Here is a 16,162-nt window from a genome sequence, read left to right as displayed (position 1 = left end):
TTCTCCACTGAACAGTTCATATCCTCATTTGTGGGGAAAAAAAAAAGTTGCTCTGGGCTCAGGTCTGATGTAAGACCCTTAGCTGAGCAACATAAGTGTTTTAAATAAAAACTTCAAAAACCCAGTGGCCATTCTCTTTTGGTGAAAATTGCCAGGCAACTGGCTTGTTTGGCTTAGACTTTTTCTTCACTCCAGTAACTCAAAAATGTCTCTGGAGCAGACAAACAAATCACTGAAGTATTAAATAATCAAGAGGAGTTATGTTTAAGTAAGTACCTAGCTACATATGGCACTAATGAATTTCAACAGCTTTATCAAGTACAAAAGCACTGAATGGTTTTGTAATGCCCAGAAATTTTTTATTGTAAAGGAAGTCAGTTTATGTTCTTGTTTGGCAGAGGATGGGCACATTGTAGCTCTACTGCTTTGTGTTGACTTTAGTGGCTCTCCATCTACTTGTCCTCCCACAAGCATGTTCTCAGACAGAACAAAGTGTAGACAGATCAAGGTGTCAATATTCAATAATATAAGGGACAGTCATGTTTGTTCACTATATACATGGACGTCTCCAAGAAAAAGTGCATTTTTGTTGTTGTGCCAATAAAAGAAAGATATGGGAGAACAAACACCGGTCCTTTCAGGATCCTACAGCAATGCCCAGGTCTGTGCTCACAAAACCTGGCACACAGCCCATATGCACAATGCTTCTTCTATGCCTTAGCACCTACAAGCATGGTGGGTTCACTGATGCAAAACATGCTGGATGCTTTTGCTCACAGTTGAATATGTCAATGGATCTTTTGAGATTAAACAGGCTCATTCTACATATAGAAGTAAGTTTTGTTTCTTACTGCCCTGGAAATGCCAACTGGGCTTGGAGTTGAGCTGGGTTTTCTCTCATTATCAGCTGTAATGTGAATTCTCCCTCTCACATGAACTCAAGGTAAACCTGCAGTTACATCTCTGCTCCTTTGCTGTTCCAGAGAGGGTTGACTGATGGTTCTGGCTGATGGGAGAACAACTTTCCCTGGCTCCACGGCAGTAGAGCTGCTGCTCCTGGACTGTCAGCTGTAACCTCCCTGCTCAAGTAGTGCTTGGCAGGCTGCTATAAAACAGTGATTTTCTGCAGAAAGGGAGTAAGGCAGGTTGAAAGCCAGAATCTTGCACTGTATCCTGGAGCTTAACACACTGCCCACAAGTCCTGCCTGGGCCCATCTGCCCAGGTGACCAACACGCAGCCCAGCCACAGTCGCCTGCTGGTCACTGCAGCACAAGAGTAATCCAACTCAGTGTAATTTGGTCCCTAAACCCCTTCTAAGCAATGCAGAAAGCTTGCTCCATGTGCACCAAACTACCTGGGGTGGGAAACCACCTGAGTGCCACCATGTTATTCCACAGCCTGCACAAGTGTTGTGGCTGAGCAAAGCCAGCACAGAGAACAGCACAAAGTGCTGCTGGCTGAGTGCCACACAGCTCAAAGCCCATAAGCCGATATATTTCTATGGTTCCCCCCCCCCCAAAGATAAAAGTTACTTACAGTGTCAGTAGTACAGTGACCTACATAAACACAGTTCTTTTGTGAACAGGAGTCGAGAATGGCAGGAACAAGCAGCTAACAGGGAAACAGTGTTTTTAGGAGCTCTCCTGGTTTTTCTTCTGTTAAAGGAATTTTTGCCCATATATGTTGCTAGGGGAGCAAATGGCTGGGTACTTAAGAAAAACAAAAGAGCTGGCTACAGGGTGGGGTGCATCTGGCTACTCTTTTGTTTTCACCTGAGTGTGTGCGGGCAGTCGGTCTCAGCGTTTGGACAGAGAGGGAGGCTGCTTTCTTCGGCCGTTTTTCCTTCTGCTGGAGAAGCCCCGGGATCCCAAGTCCGCCTTCCCTGCCCCGCTGGGAGCTGGGCTGTGGCCGTCCTGCCCTGCCGTTGCTTTGAGCCTTCGCTACGTTGTAGCCCTGCTCACCCTGCCTGCCCAGACCTCCGGGGAGGTTCCCCGTTTGGATACATCTCCTCTGCCACCCGGGATTTGTGCTCATCCCTGCCGTTCCAGCCTGCCGTTCCAGCCTGCTGTTCCTGAGAGCCCGGGATCAGCTGCCCAGGGGTTTGTGAAGCCTTTGTTCCATCCCTTCCCGGGATCCCGGGGCACCGGTGCCGCGTGCTCCCCGAGCTCGCTCCGGAGCGCCCCCTGCAGCCGCGGGGGAACCATCGCACCTGCCCTGCTCACCGGGAGCCGCCAGCGCCCCTGCCGGCTGCGAGCGGAACTGCACCCGAGGGGAAAGGGCCTGACAGCCGAGAGAGGCTGGGACTGGGTTTGTGATTGTTTGCTGTTACTGCCATAGTTATTGTTGTTTGTTTGACTGGTTATACACGTATAGATACATAATAGTAAAGAACTGTTATTCCTATTTCCCACATATTTGCCTAAAAGCCCCTTGATTTCAAAATTATAATAACTTGAACAGAAGGGGGTTGCATCTGCCATTCCAAGGGAGGCTTCTGCCTTCCTTAGCAGACACCTGTCTTTCAAACCAAGACACAGTGTCAGATTTTAATCATCGTTGGCTTTAAGCAAACTATTACAACACTCCTGCACCTTTGCCCCATCCCCAACTCTTCCCTACCTACATGGAGCAGCTCAATTGTGTCTCAAGAAAAATCTCCTCTGTAGAACAAGCATCATATAATCACTGTACATTTGTCCTTGGTGTTCAAACAGAGCAGCAGGATTTTCAGAACAAGACAGCCTCAGTTTCTCAGGAGGCTCAGAAATTCACACAATGTGTTTTTAAAGAGTCAAGTAAAAATAAGAAATAATCTCATCCCTGCAATGAAATGCAGCCCAAAACTGGAATGAGTTACTAAAAGATGGAGAGTCAGCTCTTCTTTGGTAAATCAGGGGATGCTGTGGCACGTCTCTGCTTGGCATCTATTTGGAGGTACATTTTTTATGATGTTAAAGGAGGCAGGAGACACCTGGAGAGCAGGACCAGCCTCTTGAGAGCTACCACAGCACTCAGGGGAAACTGAAAACACTGGGACATCTCAGCTCCCAACCTCACACCCCAGGACAAGTCCAGAGCCTTCTGCTCTGACGAACCTAAAAAGAGTCAAAGCCCTTAATGGAAACCCAGGCCCTGCAAACACCAGTTTCAAATGCTACCAAAAGTTTTGGAAGATCAGAGGGGGAGGGAAGGGACTGGCAATTGGAGCATTTGGGTTTTGTTGGCAGGAGGAACTGGACAGCTTGGTTTCAACACAGAGTTCATGTACAAACCATGGCAGCGAGCCTGGGGAACTGCAGCAAACTACTCACAGCTGTCGAGAGCTTCCCTTCGTTCTTCTGCACGTGGACGATGGCATCGCGCACCACGGAGAACAGGCTCAGGAGGACGTGCTCCATGTCATAGATGCCGTGCATGCCTCTGGTCAACCCCTCCAGAGACCCAATGTACTCCTTCCAGAGGTTTTGGATCTCCAGGACGCCTGCCAGGCATCCCTGCATCACTGCTCCACAGTAGCCAGCACAAGGCTTGGCCAGGAGCAGCCCCTGGCAGTGGGAGCAGTACCACATCTTCAGCAGTGCCCGTCCACAGTCCTTGCTGAATTTCAGGTGGTCAGTAGTGTTTATCACCTCAATCCCCAGGTTCAGCGCCTGCAGAAAGACTCGTGTGGCCTGCAGGGACTTGGACACCTGTGTCATCATCATCTTTGGGTAGTTCCCAAAGACTTTGAGGTCTCTCCTGGCTGCCCGCAGACATTCAGTCATTTCCACAGAGGGATCGGGGAAGCCGGGATTAATCAAGTGAGAGTAAACCAAAGGGAATAAACTGTCAAAAAATTCATTTACCATGTCATTGACATTGATGTCAGAGCCTAATATGTACAGCGAGATATCAGTAAAAAGTTCTCCAACAAATTTAAGAGCCCTGGGCCCCATGCTCTGGTAGTAGATCCTAAACATGCTGTTGGTGAAGTTTCTTGCATGCCGCACTACAATTTCAAAGGCTTCTGCAAAACAGAACAACAAAAAAAAAATGTTATTAAGAGACGGTGAGCTCAGAAACAGGGAGGATAATGTTCTACCACATCACTGCTGCCAGGGCTGACCCCATCCTGCCTGCCTTGGGTCAAACACGTGCTGGTAGCCGTGCCTGTTGCAAAACACCAGCATCAGCAATTTCCAGGGGAAACGTATAAATTCTTTAAACAGAAGCTGCATTTCAAAATGGCAGAAAAGCCTAGGATCTAGTTAACATTTCAGCTTTTAAAGAAAATATTGATTCAAGAAAAGGGCTAGACTGCAATTTCTTTCTCTCCCCCTTTCATATTGATTTGAAATTAACAGGAATTCTATCTCCAGACTTAATTTAAGGCAGAGATAAATGTTTGACAAACTGTACAGTGTTTAAAATCAGGAAACAGTAAATGCTGACATTCTGTTATGAAAAGGAAAATATTTATAGGAGTTTAATCACAGACAATATTCTGACTCAACTCCAGCAGGTGCCCTGCACCAAGTGTCCTCAAAGCCACTGGAAAAGCCCCCACAGTGCTGCAGTTTTCCCAAATGCACCAGGCTCACTTCAGCTGTAGATCCAATGTTTCATCTGCCCTGGATGTGAGCTGCTCCATTGTCCAAAGTGATGCTGAGAGACAGTGATGCCATGTCCACCTGTGGGTGCCCAGCCAGGAACACTCTCATACATATCAGGTTGTCCCAAACTGTCCCATGAAATTTTAGACAGAGACTGTAATTTTTCTAGAAAAAAACACTGTGCATTTTCCCATCTCTACCTTCAAAGACTTTAGGACTTTCAGCCCACACCTCCTCCCCAAGGTGAGCAGGGAAGACCCCACAGTCATTGCACAGTTATTCCTTTAATTATATCTCTCCTCATCAGGAGGCTTCCAAAATATCCAGACCTCACTATATAAGGACAACATACCTACACACACACCACTTTGCATCTTAGAGCATTAGAAGGGGAGGCCATCAGTGCAAACTGAAGTCTTTTTCTTTGGCCAGCTTGCTCTACCAGCCCATGTCCCACCGTCCAGGGTACTACTCATAAAATGCTAAAATTAATGAACAGCCTTTTGGTTCACAGGTCACAAACACCCCTCAATGTAACTGCTCTCAACTCTGTCACTCTGGAAACACACATCCTGGCTCAATTTGCATTAAAATTATTCATGTTCAGTAATTAAAGGGAATGTTTAATTTTTAAAGCCATAAGAGTTATTTCCCCCATTTGTTAAGGCTGGAATGCAGCTGAGCATGGCCTCACACATCTCCACAGAGGTTCAGTATCAACACTATCACAAGCAATGTCGGGCCTTGCTGCTCACCCTGCATAACCTCTTGCATTACTCCAGAGCTTTTAAGACCGTCACACTTCCAGAACTTCTGGCTCTTTCTTCCTGGGTGCACCCTATTCAGGGATGCCTGGAAGGACAGGGTGCTGTTGCTGCACCCCACCCCAGCACACAGAAAGCTGTGGTGGAAGCAGTGCAGAAATTACTGATATACTTCTGGAAACAGTGTCTCCATCCTATCTGTTGCCTGCACACTTTCCAGGCATGCTGCTGAAGCATTTTGTCCATAGCTCTAGACACTCACACCAGGAGTGTCCCGGCAAGCCAAGAACAACCATCTGCATTCCCAGGCGACAGCAATCCTTCCCTCCTCACAGCACAGATCGAGGGATGCAGTGGTGCAAGGACACAGGGCCCCTCTCTCCCTGCCTCCCTCGCCATGACAGCCAGCATCCCGCTCCTCACCCCCATACAGAGGATGGGAAAGCTCTCCGGGCACAACGGCAAGTCTGACACAGACTGGGCTGTGCAAGCAGAGCAAACTCTGGTTGAACTATTATTAAAAGTTTTAAAACAAACAAAAAAAAAGTCTCTTTGAAGAGGGCACACAGATTACAAAACTTTTTTCCCCCTCTTTCTTCTCAAGGACACCAGAATAGCTTTTGCCTCAAAAAGCACAAAGAACTTTTTGGACCAGTGTTTTTTTGACAGCAGTGGAGACAATGCCAGGATTTTCATGCTGTGCCTCACCATTTGCCTTTACCCTCTTCTCTGTTAGCTCCATTTAGAAAAAGTCATCACTCTTCTGTTTTCTTGCTCCTCTGTGCTTTGCCAGTTCTCATCAGAGCCAAAAGACTCTTCGCTGATTAGAAAAATATTCCAAGCTCCTATGCAAACCTCCTACGGCAAGAAAGGCTTCAGAAAGGAATGGAGAACAGTGGCATATCAGAAGAACATGCACACACAGTCCCACTGCTTTAAAGGTCATGACATGCACATAATTTTTATCATAATAACTGGCTGAGAGTGTCTATTTTATGCACCTCAGAGCTTTTGCATATATCCATTAGAAAGCGCAACAGGGACTATAAAAGCATATGGAGACTCCTGCTGCCCTATTAATAGATGCAAGAAATAATAAAACTTTGTAAAAAAGAAGTCTTACACATCCAAAATCTCTCCCACCCAACTCCCACAGTAGTTGCTTATTTTGAAATATTCCTCAGAAAGCGCTGGCTGCAGGAATTCTAAATCTCCAGCTACCAGCAGCTTCAGTGACCCTCGTCCAGCCTCCAAGCACTTCAAAGTGGAGGAAACTTTGTGGGTCAGTCGCCTGCACTCCCACGAGGGAACCTCACAGGGACACAGAGGGGTCACTGCATTACAGAAGCTTCTAATCCCCCATAAAATCCCACAGCCTGGATTTGCTGCTGGTAAAATCTGCCCAACTCATAACATGGCATTACTGAAACTCTCATTGCTGGAGGATAATTTAATCTTTTCTCTCTTCTATTTTTTTTTTTTATTTCAAGGATATTTTCAAAACCTGCCATTTAAGGCAGCTGTTTTGCAAGTCTGGCTCAAGCAGTGTGAATACAAAGCAAGGCATCAGACTTGCCCCCAACTTCAGCAGGCAGAAGCACTGCACGGCTGAGCAGGGCTCACGTTTTACAATCTCCATCACTGTAGAATATACACACAGATGTGCACATAGCAGAGTATAAAAAATGCTCCTTTAAACACATTCACAGCAAAAGAAACGCTCAAGATAACTCCATCCTTTATTGGATGCAGGGAGAAACACAGTGACCAAGGATGAGGAAAAGGCAGACGCCTTCTTAATAAGTACCTTCTTAAGGTACTTAATGCCTTCTTGGCCTCAGTATTTAATAGTAAGACCAGTTTTTCTCCAGGTATCCAGCACCCTGAGCTGGAAGACAGAGATGGGCAGTAGAATGAAGTCCCCATAATACAGGAGAAAATGGTCAGGGGTCTGCTACTCCACTTAAAGTGGGGCTGGATGGGATCCACCCAAGGGTACTGAGGGAGTGGGCAGAAGAACACACAAGGCCACTGTCCCTCATTTACCAGCAGTCCTGGTTACCCAGGGAGGTCCCAGGAGACTGGAGACTGGCAAATGTGACAATACCTGAGAAGATCAGATCACCTTGAGTACCATCATGTGGCACGTACAAAACAACCAGGGCATCAGGCCCAGCCCACATGGGTTCATGGTCCTGCTTGACCAATCTCATATCGTTCTATGATAAGGTGGCCAGCTTGGTGGATCAAAGAAAGGCTGGGGATGTTGTCTACTAGGACTTTAGAGAAGACTTTGGCAACGTTTCCCACAGCATTTCTCTTGGAGAAACTGTCTGCTTGTGGCTTAGACACCGGTCCAGGAAAGAGAAACCAAGGTAGCATTTACAGGATGGGAGCCAGAGCATCATCACCAACCAAGCCCTGGTACTGTACATCTGTTGACTGCATCAGTCGAGGGCAGTTTATCAGGACTCCCAAAGGATGAATGAAACAGCTGAACCCACTCTAGACCACAGGTTATCAGTCACTAGCTGAAAAGCACAGGCTATTACTTATTTTTCAGGCTGGACTCTTGCTGAAGTACCTGGAGAGGAATTGCTGCCCGATTCCAGCAGCCAGAAGGGAAGGACTAAGCTCCTTTCGAAGTGCAAAAATTCCCCAGAACACAGCCCAAGGAGAGCTGCATGGCCACTGCAAACTGGCAATTAGAGAAAGTAAATTGTAAAAGAGCATAACAGTGCCCTGAGTGGGGATTACTGGCAGGAGAAGGAAATCACTGCGTTCTCAGCCCAGATAATAAAAGTCTGCTGCTTAGTAAAATGCCAGCTTTCCTGAGAAAGCGCGCTGCCTCCTAAGCTGCAGGAACTTCAAAGGGGTCGGCGGCAGGGCCAGAGGAGCTCTGGATTAACCTACTGGCTGCCCCAGCCTGCAGGAGGCTTCAGCCATGACTGCCACTTGATGGGTTTATTTAAGAGATTATGTGATGCAGTTGCCTGAGCCACAAGGAGCCGGTGTAAGTGACCCCAACGAGCCATTCCCATACAATAGCCCACCAGAGAGGGGAGAGCCAAAATCTGATGGTAGCTGCAGAGCTGGGGCAGCTACAGAGATGACACCTCCAATTCCAAGTTCAGCAAGTGCTGCCCCACAAGCAGCTGAAGGTGTTTGGAAAGTTGCCGCCAGCCAGAAACAAGGTCTGTCCTCCTTTTGCCTCCCATGCCAGCTCACCAAAGACGAGCACCACAGGAGCTGTGTGGAGCCACCTCCACACACCACTGTGACCACTGGGAGGAGGGACAGCAGGATCCACCATGGCAGTCAGATACCATGACATGTCATAGTCTTCATGCTGCCCCTCCGGTAATGTGTTGCTCTGGTTTTGCTGTAAAGCCAAGCTTCCAACATGGACAGCTGCCCTTCTCTGGGTGTCACACAGCACAGCAAGTCCTCTTGGCAATGGTTCAGCAAAGGTGAAGGGGCTCCACAGCAAAACCTGCTGCACCAGCAGCTCATCATCCACGGGGCACCTGGGAAAGGAACAAGATAGGTGGAGGTGCAGGACTGTGTGACCCATGCACCCCTCAGCACATGGATACCAAGGCATTAAAACTGCACCTATAACCTTGATTTTCCTGTTTCTTGACATCTGGACACATAAATCCTGCAACCATAAACGCTCTCTGAGCAGGGAAGCTCCCACCATGGCTACTCCCGCTTCCTCTCAGGAGCTGAGCTCACAACTCCCATTTGCTCTTTTGCAAAGGATTGTTTGCTTAAAAACTTGCCTCCCCACACTTTGTCTTATCTTGACCACTAAGATATATCTTCACAGGGGAGGAACTACAACCTTTGTTATTCCACTACCAAGAGCCAGTAACGGCAAGGCTCAGGGTTTGTTGGGGGGAGAAAACCAGGCAAGTAATTCTAGACAAGGTCATGGTGTCATCACCATTTCCCTATGCCCTCAGAAAAGCTTCAGGGCCATCTCCTCCAGGAGTTTGCGACAGAGTAGTGAATCCTCATGCACTACCCCAAACTGTAAAATGAACAGGAAACTGATTTCCATGCAGCAGAAACCTCCCTTGAGGTCAACACGGATCAGTGGCAGTCAGCTGAATTTCCCTCTGCAGATGACGATGATGCATTTTGTGATTCCCTGCACCTTCCCCAGGATGCTGCTGCTTGGGAGCACCACAGGCTGCAAACGTGGCACACAGTGATTCCCTGTCCTGCATTTTCAAATCTTACCAGCTCCACAAAATGCACTTTAAATGCCTTTTAGGTATGAATGTGCTCCTCCTCCCACAATGAATCTCATCTATGATGCGACTGCTCCAGGGCAGCAAGAGACCCAGCTCCTGAAGCTCAGTGAATTTGCTCAAGTCCCTCTTCTAGGCTTCGATGGCTCTCCTCATGTCCCTGGGTTTGCTCCCCAGGCCTGTCCCTGGAGGGTCCCTGCTCACAAGGCCTGAAACCAAACTCTCTGCACAAGGCACAGCAATAACTTCAGGGGTCAGAGAGCCTCTGGTATGGCCAGACTTTACCTGCCTTAGCTCCACCTGATCTCTGGCACTTCCTTGCTGATGGCAAAACTTCTCACTTCACTTCTCAGGACACAAATAACAAATCATCAGGAAAGAGCTTGGCACTGGAATCTCTCAGCCCACAGGAATCATTTCCACCCTGAGAGAAAAGCATGGATGTCCAGGCAGGACATGGAAAATTCATCAGTTCATTAATCAGCTCCTAATGCAGTCACTGCATTTCCTGCAGGCCCAAGGTTCCCAAACCTTTAAAAATGCCTTACATCTAAAAGCCAAACCTGCTGAGCCCCTCAAAAACACTACACCAACGTCCATGGATTGGAATTCAAATGTTCATCAAAGAAATGCTAAAAGTTTGGGTGTTTGTAAGCTCAACCAAATATTATCTGACCTGGCTCTTGCTGTGGCACTACTCAGAAGTGGAAAAAAGAAGCCAGGGGAATCCTCATCTGAGTGAGCTATAAAAGGAAGAAATGTTCTTCTTTAGTATCTCCAATGAATCAGACAACTTCAGCCCCATCACAATAGCCTGTGTTCCCAAAACACAGCAGAGCTCACCAAGAGAGGAACAACTGTTTGCAACAACGGCCACAGGCACTACTGGTGAGACGAACCCCAAGTCATTTTTCAAACAGCAGGTAATATTTATTTACCAGCTTGGAAAAGGTTTGCAATATATTGAGCAGAAAGGAAACAAAATCTAAGAGAATTTCTCCTGGCAGCAATAAGAGCAGCCTCCAGATTTGTTCTGTTATGATTTACACTACACTGCAAGTTTTTAACAACATTATCTGGAGACAAAAGCTCTTCTAAGCAGTATAATTACTTTTGTCTATGGCATTACAAAACCCATCAGATGGTGCCACTGCTGCTCTTACAGGGTTTGTTTCTCTGAGCACATTTGGGTTTAAAGCTTAGGAAATGCTATTTTTTCCAACTATGACACAGCCTTTTGGATTACTTTTACAATATTGTCACCATAAAAATTATGGTCTCAAGCTCCCAAGCTTTTGAGACTAGCTTCAAAGCATTAGTAATAGAAAGTGGAACAATTCAGTTATTCTGTCTTAATTTTAAGCCATCAAGGTTTGCACTTTCTGCCTTTGCTCCATCACCACCAGTCCAAGAGAGCAAAGGTCCAGTCTTTAAATGAGATGGGGCTTCTTCCAGCCCCATGCCCACTGCCTTCACTCCCACAGGACCCAAGTTACAAGTTTCCAAGCCAGTGTTGCTCACCAGCCATTGCCAAATCCTTACCCTTTTGTCAGAAAAGCATCTTCTCTTAATTATTAGTTTCTATCAAAACACCAAGCTCCAAAGCCATTTATTTTTAATTGTTCAGCTTATCTAGTGCCCTGACAGTTTGAAATACACTCCCTGAAGTTTCTAATAAAAATACTGTATGATCCATCTCATTATACCCACTCAAACTGCCCTGAAAATGTGCTCCTGTTCCAGTCCAGGTAACAGTCCAGCTGTTACACAGTTAGTCACACTGTGGTTCTCCCATTTAATATTTATATCCTGCACACAAAAACTTTGTTAATGCAGACATTAGAGCTCACCAACACAAGCTGCTACCAGCCTAGAAGCAAGGAAACAAGAAATGCTGGTGCCCACAGCTCCCCACTTCCAACCAGCCCCTTGCCTGGACCAGACCCTGCCTGGAGGGAGTTCAGCGCAGTGCTCTGTACCCCACACTGGCATCCACAAGTCATGACAGCAAAAGGCAGAGTCAGGGGTGCTGGAATAGACCACAGACAAACAATGTTTTTTGGAGGGGCACCAGGATGCCTTGAGAGATCTCTAGAGACCCTTGGGAGTACCCAAGTAAATACAGGAAACCTACACTCCAAGTGAAAGCTAAAAAAACCCCCCAGAATCTCACAGCCAACACCTTACAAGAATGACTCTGCAGTAAAATCTTTCCTGGGGCTTCATGCTTGAACACATGGCTTTGGCGTTTTTTATTAAATATGGGTTGCACATCCATTGTATAATTTGTTTTCCTGAGCATCAGGAAAGGTAATGCTTCATGCCGTGACAGATGTGTGAATGCTTAACAGATTCCTGGAAATTTAATAAAGGCAAAGTTAAAAATGCCAACAGTCAAGGCTGGCGCAAGTGGTGAGTGAACATGATTCTTTATCAAAATCAAAGGGCAAGAGGAATAAGGGCCTAGAGAAGCAGGCTCAATCCAAGCCCTGGGAGTGCAAGCTGGAAAAGTACAGAGAGAAAATGTAAGAGGCTTCTGCAGTTAAAAGGTAGCTCTGGTAGAGGAAAAGGTTGTACTGGTAACCTGTCGGATGAGAGAAAGATAAACTTCTCTCCATGCACCCCACGCTGTTGGGAAATGGTTAGAGGATCAGGGACATGGATCATTGATAAAGGGAACAAATCAATAACTGTACAAGCAAAAGGCCTGAAAGCAAAGGTTTGTGTGAGAAACTGCCTGCATGAGAAGTGCCTGTGTGAGAAACAGGCCTGAGAACAAAAAGGGAGTTTGAGGATGTGCAGCTGCGCAGATAAGACCCGGAGAAAGGAGGGTCAACTCTGAATTTTTTAATGATAACATAACTAGTAGAAGCTTGCGAATGTAGTCTCATTAGGTAGAAGCAGAAATGCGCTTTGATAGGTTTGAGTCAATTAAGAGTTAACAAGCTGGTATACTACATAAGTGCCTCTGGATTGCTAATAAACGGAGCTTGCTTTTATCAACCATATTGGCTGGTCTGCAATTTCTCCCCCCGCTGGAGTCGCCGGACTTTTCCAACACCACGCCTCCATCCTGATGCCAAAACCCACATGAGGCCCAGGGTTCAAGTTCACCTTCCCCATTTTTTTTATCCCAAATACTTATTTTCTCTGCTCCTAGTCTCTCTTACCTCTCCAGTTTGCTGCAGAGACAACAGACTCCATCTACAACTCTTATTTCAAGCCAGGTGCTCAACCAGGGAGCACAGCCCAGTGCAGCAGGAACAGCTACAAACACCTTGGGAAAAGGACCTCTCTGCCCTGGGTAACTGAGCAGATATTACAGATCCAGGCATTTTACCATTGCAAAAGCACATCTAGGATTGTTTTGGTTTTATTTTTAAACACAAAGTGCATTTCCACACCCCCCCTCCAAAAAAACCCCAACCAAACCAAAACCAAACAAAAAACCTCAACAAAACAAACAAAACAGAAAAACAACAACGAAAACCCAATAAAAGCCCAGTACTTGGTCACCCACACAGCCTTTACTGATTGGAGGCTGCAACATCCACCTAATGGGATTATAAAGATATTGAAAAAGCAGCATACGTCTCCAAAGATGAATGACAAGCCACACATATCAAGCAGAGGGCAAGTGATTTCATGCACTCCCACCCAAATTTACAAGCCAAGCAGTTCTAAAGACCAGGACACCAATTTGTATAGTTCCTCCATGTATTTTAAACTAAAAGTTATAAGCAACTTCTGAAAAAATGCAAGCCTAGCAAATTCCTTTATTCATCAGAATGAATGAAGATAAAGAAAGCCACCAGGTCAAGTTGAGCTTGTATTCAAAAAGTTGAAAAAAATTCTTTGAAAGTGCATTGGTCTCAGTAACTTTAGAGCAAGGCAGATCTGAGACGAGCTTTCCAGGCTCCCTTTCATTCCAGAGGGCTTTTATCAGCCTGTTTAGTCTCCAACAATGGAGAGCAGACTATTTATTTAAGCAGCAAATTCCTTCCTTAATAATCTCTCCTGGCCAAATTCTCTTTAAAGTATCTCAACTGTCTGATGAAAAGCAAATGGCAGAAGATCAGTTCTTGATCCCTGTAGTAACGTGTAGGACTTGAACTTACTTCAGGCCACCTGTTGACCACTCTTTTAGTCACTCCAGCCCATTTATTTCTGTTATTAGTTTCCTACCTGCGCCAGCAGAACTTGGGAAAGCCATTTACTCAGTAACATACAGCAACCAGTATAGGTGTAACTCTTCCCCCTAAGGAGTGACTGTTTCCAAGACACACAACAATGTCCAAGTTCTCAAAAGCAATTCGGTGATTTTCAAGCTGGTTTTGTCTCAAGACACCTCAGAGAAAGACAGAGGTTTCCAACTTGGAAATAAGACTGTGGATCACCTCAGGAGCACACGTGCAAGCAGCCACTCCAATGTCCCCTGGCAGCACCTGAGTCACTGAGCATTTGCAGAATATTTTAGCTGCATCTTGCTCTTGCTTGACAGAGAGCAGGGTACCCAACCTCCCTCCTGTCCGAAACACCACAGGGGCTGACACAGGACACCATACTCACAGCAGCACCCCTGTAACAGGACTCAGGGCATGCCCGGCACACAAACACCAGGCACTATCTCCACCCTTTTAAAAAAAAAAAAAAAAAAAAAAAAAAAGGAAAACCTACCCATGGCCCCCAGTTTCCAGCCTCACCACGATCCAAAAACTAGACTCACTTATTCTCTCCCTTCCTCTGTGGTACCTTGAGTGAAGCCCCTCAAAACACTGGTGGTTTTGCTGGGGGGGAGGTTGGGTATTGTTTTGTTTGTTTATGGGGAAGGGTGGTTTGATAGGTTTTTTGAGTTGGGTTTTTGGTGGGTTGCCTTTGTCTGTTTGAGCAACGGTTGTTTGCTTGGCTTTTTCAGGTGGTTGTTGGTTTGGGGTTTTTTTGTGGGCTCTCTTTGTTTGATTGATTTTGACTTTGGTTTCTAAGTCGGTGCAGGGGCAGGTCCCAGCCCAGGGAGGAAGCAGAATGTGGGACACCACGTCCTGGTGGCACCAGCTGAGCCCATGGGTGGTCCCCACCCAGCATTCCACGTGGCTCCTGCATCTTGCTTGTCCTGGCTCAAAGCCCTGGCTTGATTAACACTCATTTTACAAGGAAGATCGTCTCCTTCTTCCCCTCTGTGAGAATAAGGCAACCATTGTAAAAGGAGCACAAGATGATAATTTGGCTCTCAAGAGGAAGACTCAACCACAGATGCCAGGAATTGATCCAAGGCTCCACTGCCCTCTCCAGAGAGGCTTTCCTTCAAGAACATGAATAATCCTCTGCAAAGTAATGCCACTATTCATCTCTGGAAAGTTCCTCACAGGCTTAAATCCCTTGCTGGATGCAGGGGCCACATGTTCAGCTGCGTTCTCAGTAAATTAAAATTCAGCTTGTTCTTTTTCTGAAGAGAAATATGGAGAGTATTGATCAATAAATTTACCAAAAGTTTATGGCAGCTGCTTTTCTCAGTAATAGACCAACCACTGCTCAGACATGGTTTAACACATAATGTCCAGATCAATGTAACTTTTGATTTATAAATAATAACAAAAGGAGCAAGGAAAAATATGCCTGGGAAAAAAATAAACAGCTTTTCCAAATGATACTTTCATCGTAGTCCTTTCAAAATAAAGATCGTGTATGTCAAAGGCTGCATGTGGAAACCAACACAGAATATATTACCTACAAAGCTGAAGGTTCATCTTCATCATGACACTGTTCTGACTTGTCTATTCTGCAACTCGTGGCACATGTGACCCTCTTGGTGACATTTGTTAAGTATTAGATGCTCATAATCCCAAAATCCCCTTTTTCCCAAGGAAAAGTTACTACCCAGAGAGACCTCCTGTCTGAACACTTCCACACAAGGTCTATATCCATACTGCAAATGTTATGTCTATTATGGAGTGTTTCCTAGGTGTCAAAAGCACAGGTCAGAGAAGACTGTAAATCCTGACAATTTTTTCAATAACTGTGCATGTTAAAATGATGCCACCACAAATAGGTTGCAAGAGATATGCTGGAAAATCTATTAACTCACTGTAAATCTATTTAAGTTGGGAATTCATGCCTTCCAGAATTTTACCATTAGTCCTGAGAATTAGTTTATTGCTGAACAAGGAGGGCAGAGTCCATGAGGGTCATTTCAAAGACATAAGGCACCATGGCCTGTCTAAAATGTACCCTCTGCAGGTATTTAATGTCTTAGTGAGCCTTTGAGTAAGTGCTTGCACACTTCCATCTACAGACATCCTCCACTGAATAAGAAAAAGCATCGCCTTTTTCTAAACCTTCACATTGCTTCTCCTCCCATCCATAATCTCCTCTTCCAGTGGAAGCACTGACATATTTGAGAGGTTATAACAATTTAGGTACAATTATTCAGTTGCTTTGGGAATCAACAGCTGATTTTTTTATATCCATGGAGAAAAACCAAGGGGGAAAAGAGCTCAGGTTCAAATACAGAATTCTGATCCAAAGACAACTGCCTTCCCCCACCCCAAG

The 16,162-nt window shown here is 45.8% G+C and overlaps 1 protein-coding gene across 6 annotated transcripts in view; it reads right to left on the bottom strand.

Moving 5' to 3' along the window:
• Nucleotides 1-16,162, bottom strand: part of GPC4 (glypican 4) — a 242,327-nt gene that overhangs the window by 163,447 nt on the left and 62,718 nt on the right. For 5 of the 6 annotated variants that reach the window (XM_048318497.1, XM_048318490.1, XM_048318493.1 and 2 more), the window contains one exon: nt 3,313-4,007. In XM_048318497.1, the coding sequence (XP_048174454.1) occupies nt 3,313-4,007 (695 nt within the window). Of the gene's footprint in view, nt 1-3,312; nt 4,008-6,065; nt 6,202-16,162 lie in introns of those variants that run through there. The other variant, XM_048318494.1, reaches the window with a different exon arrangement.

This window comes from Corvus hawaiiensis, chromosome 14, assembly GCF_020740725.1.
Source record: "Corvus hawaiiensis isolate bCorHaw1 chromosome 14, bCorHaw1.pri.cur, whole genome shotgun sequence".
Lineage (NCBI taxonomy): Eukaryota > Metazoa > Chordata > Aves > Passeriformes > Corvidae > Corvus > Corvus hawaiiensis.
This window is presented reverse-complemented; position numbering and strand designations above follow the sequence as displayed.